General features: G+C 40.0%; 1 protein-coding gene across 1 annotated transcript; it reads right to left on the reverse strand.

The window, feature by feature from the left end:
- Window positions 1–1,143: 1,143 nt before the first annotated feature.
- On the reverse strand, window positions 1,144–7,517 carry LOC128462147 (sodium-dependent neutral amino acid transporter B(0)AT1-like). The gene is made up of 12 exons (XM_053447447.1): window positions 7,319–7,517; window positions 4,893–5,033; window positions 4,671–4,808; window positions 4,401–4,582; window positions 4,205–4,315; window positions 4,003–4,115; window positions 3,782–3,910; window positions 2,864–3,020; window positions 2,573–2,777; window positions 2,295–2,454; window positions 1,446–1,608; window positions 1,144–1,293 (listed from the first exon to the last, which is right to left on the reverse strand). The coding sequence occupies exons 1-12, from the start codon at window positions 7,515–7,517 to the stop codon at window positions 1,144–1,146; spliced, it is 1,848 nt and encodes a 615-aa protein (XP_053303422.1).

Below are 7,517 nucleotides of genomic sequence, written 5' to 3' on the forward strand. Positions count from 1 at the left end.
CCAACTACCAGTAGATGTTAGCTGGGGTTAGCGCTCACCAGTGGATGTTAAGGTGCACAATTAAAGTTATGTCCCAATCATCATCAATTGTTTTGACCTTGTAATCAACGATACAGGCCCAAGTGCTATCAGTCATGTTCAGGCGACCAATTTATGATTGTGGGGAAATTTAAAGCCGACCCAAAATCTAGTGATTTTTAGTTTCATAAGGGGACTATTGTGCCTTGGCAGAGGTATATCTCAAATTACCAGCTCTGGTGTTGGTTGTGTGTTTGCATGTATTGCTACAGTCGAAAGACTGACAGGTTCGATGATTATCTCATTTGTTTATGCATTGGGGTTGTCTTTCTATATTTCTTAGAACTGTCAAAGTGTCCCAGGCTGTTCAAGCTGCAGCTCTCCCTGTGTGGGCAAAAATGTGACTGATTCAAAATCTGCAAAAGGGCACCTGACTGATTTTTCTTGAGTGATTGTGCTTCCTAGATAAAGAAGAACCTTTTACTTTTTAACAACTTTTACTAACTGCTAGCTTATGTGGAAAACTTTACTCCGATATGGGAGTAAAGTTGGATTAAGACCTGCAGCATCTGTAAATCTCTTCCTTTTGAATTGCCACAGTTCTGTTTCTGCCACCTGCTGGTGTAAACATGTTCCTGCAAAGCCTCAATGTTGTGTGCTGTCTGTAGTTATGAAGGACAATTTTGGAATAATGCCATCCTTGTGAGGACATTTTGACGTTGTGAGGACAACGTCAAAATGTCCTCACGAATTCAAAGGGCTGTTTGACGGTTGAGAGTTGGTTTTACGGTTAGAATTAGGTTCTGGTTAGGGTCAGGCATTTAGTTGTGATGGTTAGGGTAAGGGGTTGGGAATTGAATTACATAGTGTCATCACATGTATAGAGAGACGTGCGTGTGTGAGTGGCAAGTGCTCTAAGGAATGACAAAAAATTGTAGTTTGTAAATACGTTTATTATACATAATCATAAACAAGCAATATGCAGAAACGACTAAAAATGAAATAAAAAACAATATTACAACAAAATTTGTAGAAAGTTTTAGATGCTGACGTGTTTCACAGATGTTATTCACATAACAGGTTAACTTATGAAAGAAACAACAAATTAAATAACAATGCTCATTTTCAGGAAGCAGTGTTTTTTCTGCAGCGATCAAACACCAGCTTACATACTGCATACACTGGCACCATCAGACTGGGGACTCCTGCCAAGAGAAATATGGCTGCATTGATCCAGGAGGGGTACGGCACTGATGCCAGAGCTGGAAACTCCTTCTGTAAAACATAATTAACCCGATAGGTAATATTTAGTATTTCAGTATTTTTATTTTTATATATATACTTGAACAAAAGGGTAGAGAAGAAAAGGATGATGATGGAATTAAAAGTTTAGATCACAGATTAGTGTTGTGAGTTTGTGCACGTACAGAATTTGGGTCCCAGACCAAATAGGTGAGTTCCTCTTGAGCTTGGATCACCAGGTAGAAAACCAAGATCACCAGGATGATAAGAGGACTTATGAACCTCCATGACACCTGCCAGAAGATGCCGGGCTTGTGTCCGATCATGAACTCCACGTCCTCGTTGAACCTGTAACACGACAGGATGTAGATTATATTAGATTCTGAAAAATATCAAGTCCTCAAATTCCTTGAATAGATTAACAGGGGTGACGTTGCCAAGATAAAAAAACAGGTTTCAAAACATGTGTCACAGACTTATGGTGAAATTGATATAGCACCAATAAATGGTACAGTAGTGGGCTGAGGGGGGCAGAGGGCACCTGCATTATACATTTCATATATTTATCTTTTTTGCTATAATAAAATAATTGAATAACACAGCTTTAACTAAATGCATTAATATGGACTATAGTGCAGTGCTCGTTCTATACCGGCCTGTTTGAAATGGGCCGTTTTCTTGTCCAGTGTCAATTCTCCTGAGCTACTTCAGAATTATTCCTTGTCATTAATGAGTCCTCCTCAAACATGTACTGTCACCTTTTTATTGTTTGTGTGCAAAGCTGTTTATAAACAGTCCATGGTGCAGAGTGAAGTAAACTTTGTGTTCATCCTAACTGGTTTATCTGTGATTCAGAGGATTGTAGTAAAACAGAATTTTACATTATTGCTATTATATTCATTCCACATACAGACAGAAATCTGTAGGTAGATACTTCATTCATTATGAGAACGAGTATGGCCTGTAATGTGGACATTCTGCAGTAGGCTGTACAATATAATAAAATAGGAGGATGTGGGAGGATGTGCACCAACCTGTCTATGCCATAGATGTGAACCACAGCGATCAACTCAAACAATCCAATAGTCAGAAGTGGAACTGATCCAGCAAAATTGTCGAAGAGCGTTACCCAGTAAAACCCTGAATTCTGCGCAAACAGGAGTGAGATGATGAAGGCGACAAAACATGTTGTTCCTGAAACACACAAGAAGGGCGAGCACGTGTTAAAACGGAGTGCAGAGAATCTGTTCATCTGCGGTTGCACAGCTGACGTGTAGACTGTTTTTTATTTGTAAACTAAAACTCAGAATACCAGTTAGGGCTTCTTGGGGCCAATTTTGAGGAAGCAAATGCAGGTCCTTTAAGGGGACCACTACTCCTTCAATGTTGCCAAACAGGGTTGAGATCCCCAGGCAGAGGAGCATGACGAAAAAGAGGACAGACCAGATGGGGGAACCAGGCATCTTGGTGATGGCCTCTGTAAACACAATAAAGGCCAGACCTGTTCCCTCCACTCCCTGGACAAACACACATCAGTCACAATGCAGATAAGAGCAAACATCAACGATAACTTAGGGAACCTGATAGATATTAGATACGTTACCTCACTGAGAAGCGTCTGCATGTCACACGTTTTGATGTCCAGTCCAAGAACAACGTCAGGATAGGAGCTGTTGAGCTGATTGAACGCTGCCTCGAAGTTGCTGGAAGTGATGTTGTCCTCAGGAAGATTGAATACGTTTAATAATGTCATGATGTTTCTGAAAAAAAGTACGTCACATTTGTAACCTTGCATTCTTGGAGTCAATATAACATGGCTGATTTTTTTTAGTGAGCATTGTTGATAGTAGTGTCTTTTTATCCTATATCATATCACAACCTATATCCAATCCTACCTTGTCCTATCTTATAACCGATCCTATCTACTATCCTATCCTGTCCTCTTTTGAGCTATCCTGTCCTGTCCTGTCCTGTCCTCTCCTCTCCTATCTCATCACATATAAAAAACTGTATTTTGAATGTTCTTTATCAAAGTCTTCTAACACATTGGTATTTTTACAGTAGAAAGAAACACAGGTTTAAACATCCTTATTGTTCAGACATGAGTTGTGTATATTTAGCATATTTCTCACTTAATGGCTATTGTCCAATTTTTTTTTGTCAGTGGTTGATTTTAGTCCTAGCTCAGCTTTTAGATGATAGATTTCTGACTCAAACCATCCTCTTGTGAAGGTTGAGATCAGGATTAACCTTCTGCCCTCTAGGTTTCAGAGGTTGGTTATTTTTAGGCCTCTAGATTTGAGTGATTAGGGTTATAGGATGATGGATTTGTCAAGCAATTATGACCTTGAGCTTTATGATCAATTTAGTGGGTAGACCAAAAGAGGATTGTTGACTTCTGATCTCCAGGTTTTTTGTTTTGTTTCAGACAAGTGGCTTGGATTAGGCATCATGGTCAAGTGGTTAGGTTGAGGGCCAGGAACCCACATTTTGTGAGGACTCACCGGTGCAATGTACTCACTTACTGATACAGTTGTCGTATCTCTCAGTGGCCCTGAAGCCGATAATGGTGTAGGTGACTGTGGCAGCGTAGATTGAGGTCGCACCAGTTATAACTGTCAGGATCACGGCGTCATGCATGCAGTTGTTGCTTTGAGAAAGAAAATAAGCAAAAGATTCAGGACACATATTATTTCTAACAAAGGTCACTACCTGTTTCAACTTCTTCAAAATGTCTCTTACTGAATAGGGTTGTAGCTTGAGAAGGAGATGAGCCCTCCCCACGCTATACTGAAGGCGTAAAAGACCTGGGCACCTGCATCCAGCCATGTGGTCGGGTTCATCAGCTCATTAACCTGCAGGAGGGAGGCACATGTTACCATCCGTCTTTATCTAATGAGGTAAATAATTAATCTTTTTTTCTCCAACGTGATTTGATACATACGTCTGGTGTGAAGAGGAACTTAATTCCACTCAGGGCTCCTTTGAGAGTCAGTCCTCGGACCAGGAAGATAGCCAGCACTATGTAGGGCAGGATGGCAGTGACGTACACTGCCTGAGGTCATGACAAGACATAAAAATGGTCAACATAAAATAATATTGATTCATTCAATCAGTGTTTTACGGTAGGTTCAACCAACCTTGCCTGATGTGCCGATCCCCCGTATGTAGCAGATACAGATGAACGTCCAGGCAGCGAACAGGCACACTACCATGGGCCAGTGGATTCCTCCTGAGTCGTCTATAGAGGTCGTAGTGTTCAGAGTCACTCGGTAAAAGTAGTAGTCCACAGTGGAGCTCTCTTGACACTCGGATACAAATTCTGTGGAGGCAAGAAACAGGCATTTGCAAATGTTTGTGGAGTTTTGGGTGATTGCCACGTTTGAGAAGGTGTGTATGTTCCCGAATACCTGTCCTGTTGTCGTTGAGAGGACACTGGGTCCAAGGCAGCGGGCTTTGAAAGGAATTGAAGAGATACCATAGGATCCAGGCTATTAAGGTGTTGTAGTACAGTCCAACCAAGAATGACACCAGCATGGAGGCTATACCTGATAAAAAACATCATTAATTGTCATAAAACATTCATCAGGAAGCCAGAAAATCACTTTAGCTCCAGAGCTTGGTTTACTTACCAATACCAGTCAGATAGGGGCTGATGGACCTCCACACTCCCACACTGCCTTTCCTCAGACGCTGGCCAATGGCGAACTCCAGCAGCAGGAGCGGCATTCCCTCCAGAACCAGCAAAATGAGGTACGGTATCAGGAAGGCACCTGGAAAATGTATGCCATTAGTGATGGGTGGGCTGTGGTCCCTCTACTATCAGAGGCTGTGTGTTCAATTCCCGGGTCCTCCATTCTGTGTGCAGAAGTGTCCATGGGCAAGATACTGAACCGAAAAGTGCTCCTGTGTGTGAGTGCACGTGTGATAGAGAGAGTGCTGCACATGAAGCACTGAATCAATGTGTGAATGGCAAAACTAACAATAAATCACTGAGTAGTCATCAAGACTAGAATAGTGTTAAGACCATTTAGCATTAAATTTCAAAAATATAAAAATATGACTTAATTCATATTTTCCGCCGTCGTCATTCTAAATGTGGTAAAAATGTATTATTTTTTCAGCTAAATCTAAATATTATATCTATTGGAATGACTGTCATGCACGGTCCCATAAATTACATCTTTAATATGTTTAAATGTTAATAAATATCTATCTAGTATGACATTATATCCTTATTTTAAATCAGGCAATTCCACTATTATAAATATTGAACTGTGCATTTATAGCAAACTATGCAAACATGTCTCGTAAAGTCTGACACTGAAAGCTGTGACATTTTATGGTTTTTAAATTGCAATAATAACATGAATTAATATATTATCTGTTGTTTAGGCAAAACATTTTCAGGCTAAAATGTTCAGTTTCAGTGAAACTAAGTGTCAAATTTGATTTCACCTTTTTCCTGCATTTGACTGTGACTTATCTCACTCTCTCCTCATTTCAATAACCATTTATGTCCCTCAGTTTGACATAATACTGTGACAGACACACATATGACCCAAAGATGTACCAGTGCTAGTCTAACTGACCCCGGACAGATGAGTTTTCATATGTATCACTGCCATCTGCTGGTTACCAAGTGGAATATATCAAGCCTTTTGGAAGAAATCTTTGCCTTTTATTTTGAAAGTGATTTAGTTTTTAGTCTGGCACCATTCGGCATGACTTCCTCTCATTATATTTGGATTATTCCAAAAGAGGTTTTACCTGCCTCAACCAAATATCTATTGAGTAGCTCAAAACTGTACAAAGTTCAGCTGAGGCTTGACATTGGCTCCTCTTATGTTGTAGTATTGATTTTACTGATTGCTCTTTTGGTTCTTGAAGGCCTCTCTGTATCAGACCTTGTAGTACCTTACGCACCTACGTACCTTGAGATCCTCAGGCAGAGATGTATCAGATTTTACTTAAGTTAACATTTTCTTTGAACATCTCTATAACTATATTCTCTTAAATATGATATTTGTATGACTCGATTTAGTTTCCTGCCTTGTAATGCACCTATAATACATATTTTGTAAGTGTATAATTAGGTATTTTATTTGTATTTTTTTTATTATTATGAAAGAAAATAAATAAATAAATATTTTATCTTCTCTTGTAACTTATATCTTATGTAAATTAGTATTGTTTTCCACAGTCTGAAAATGCTTAAGTAGGCAAACAGCTTTGTTATTGAACAAAAGGTTTAGTCCAGTCTGTTAAACATTCCCACAGGATGTGAACAGTTAATAATATTAATGACCCTTGTGATAGCCCCACCCTATCTTTCACCTGGTCTGTTTGTAGTTTGTGGGCGGAGTTGGGTTGGTTGTTTGTTACCTGATATCTCTGTGCAGAGGTGACTGTTTCTCTGATATTTAGACTCTTAACATCCTCTCCAGCCTGCACCCTTTGTTTGTTTGGTTCAAATTAACCTAAAATACCCCATAAACAACATGTTGTTCGGTTTGCTGTGTGCTAATCTGTATATACACTTAAATTGAAATTGTTTTTTCATTGTATAACCCCTTGCAGAGAGCTCGTTAATAATAATCAGGGTGATGATGATAATGTTGAAACCTTATAACATTATACTATAATGTATAATTATTCACATTTTGGCTGCCAGGCCAGTGAAATATACAAGGAAGTGGTAAAACTCTGATCAACTGGCCATACGTGACAATGGGCAGAGATAAGTTATGTTGGTCACTGTTTAGAAAAAAACAATAGGGTCCGCCCTCAAATGATCTCATCTCCTTTGGCTTCATCCAGATATTTAAGAGGCACAATGACTCCCTTCAAACAGGTCATTTACAAATCAAGTATTCACACACGACTGCTGATTGTTTTGAAAGTGTAAGGGTTCACAGTTCACATAGTATCACCACCGTAGCCCTTTAAAGTCTGATAATGACGTTGTACTGCTAAATTCAGTCTCGCCAGTGAAACACCGAAACTGATACTTAGTCCCATCATGAGACGTCCTCTAACCAGGCTCATCTTCACTCACCCCCTCCATGACTTTGACACAAGTAAGGAAATCTCCACACGTTGCCGATCCCAATGCAGAAGCCCACGCAGGTGAGGATGTACTGGGCTTTGTTGTCCCACTTGGGCCTGTCACTGGCGCCTTCCTCCTCCATTCTCTCCAGATCCTTAAAGTTGGGGATCCGCAGATCCAGTCCCGGGTTAGGAAGCACCAGTTTCAT

This window comes from Pleuronectes platessa, chromosome 18 (genome assembly GCF_947347685.1).
Source record: "Pleuronectes platessa chromosome 18, fPlePla1.1, whole genome shotgun sequence".
Classification (NCBI taxonomy): domain Eukaryota; kingdom Metazoa; phylum Chordata; class Actinopteri; order Pleuronectiformes; family Pleuronectidae; genus Pleuronectes; species Pleuronectes platessa.

Bases quoted from the DNA above. Each gene is read 5' to 3' on its own strand.
- LOC128462147 (XM_053447447.1), bottom strand. From the start codon at position 7,517: ATGAAACTGGTGCTTCCTAACCCGGGACTGGATCTGCGGATCCCCAAC. The intron at 2,778-2,863 runs GTAACGTATCTA...GTGTTTGTCCAG, and splicing joins TGCAGACGCTTCTCAGTGAG to GGAGTGGAGGGAACAGGTCT. The intron at 2,455-2,572 runs GTATTCTGAGTT...TGTGTGTTTCAG, and splicing joins GCCCCAAGAAGCCCTAACTG to GAACAACATGTTTTGTCGCC.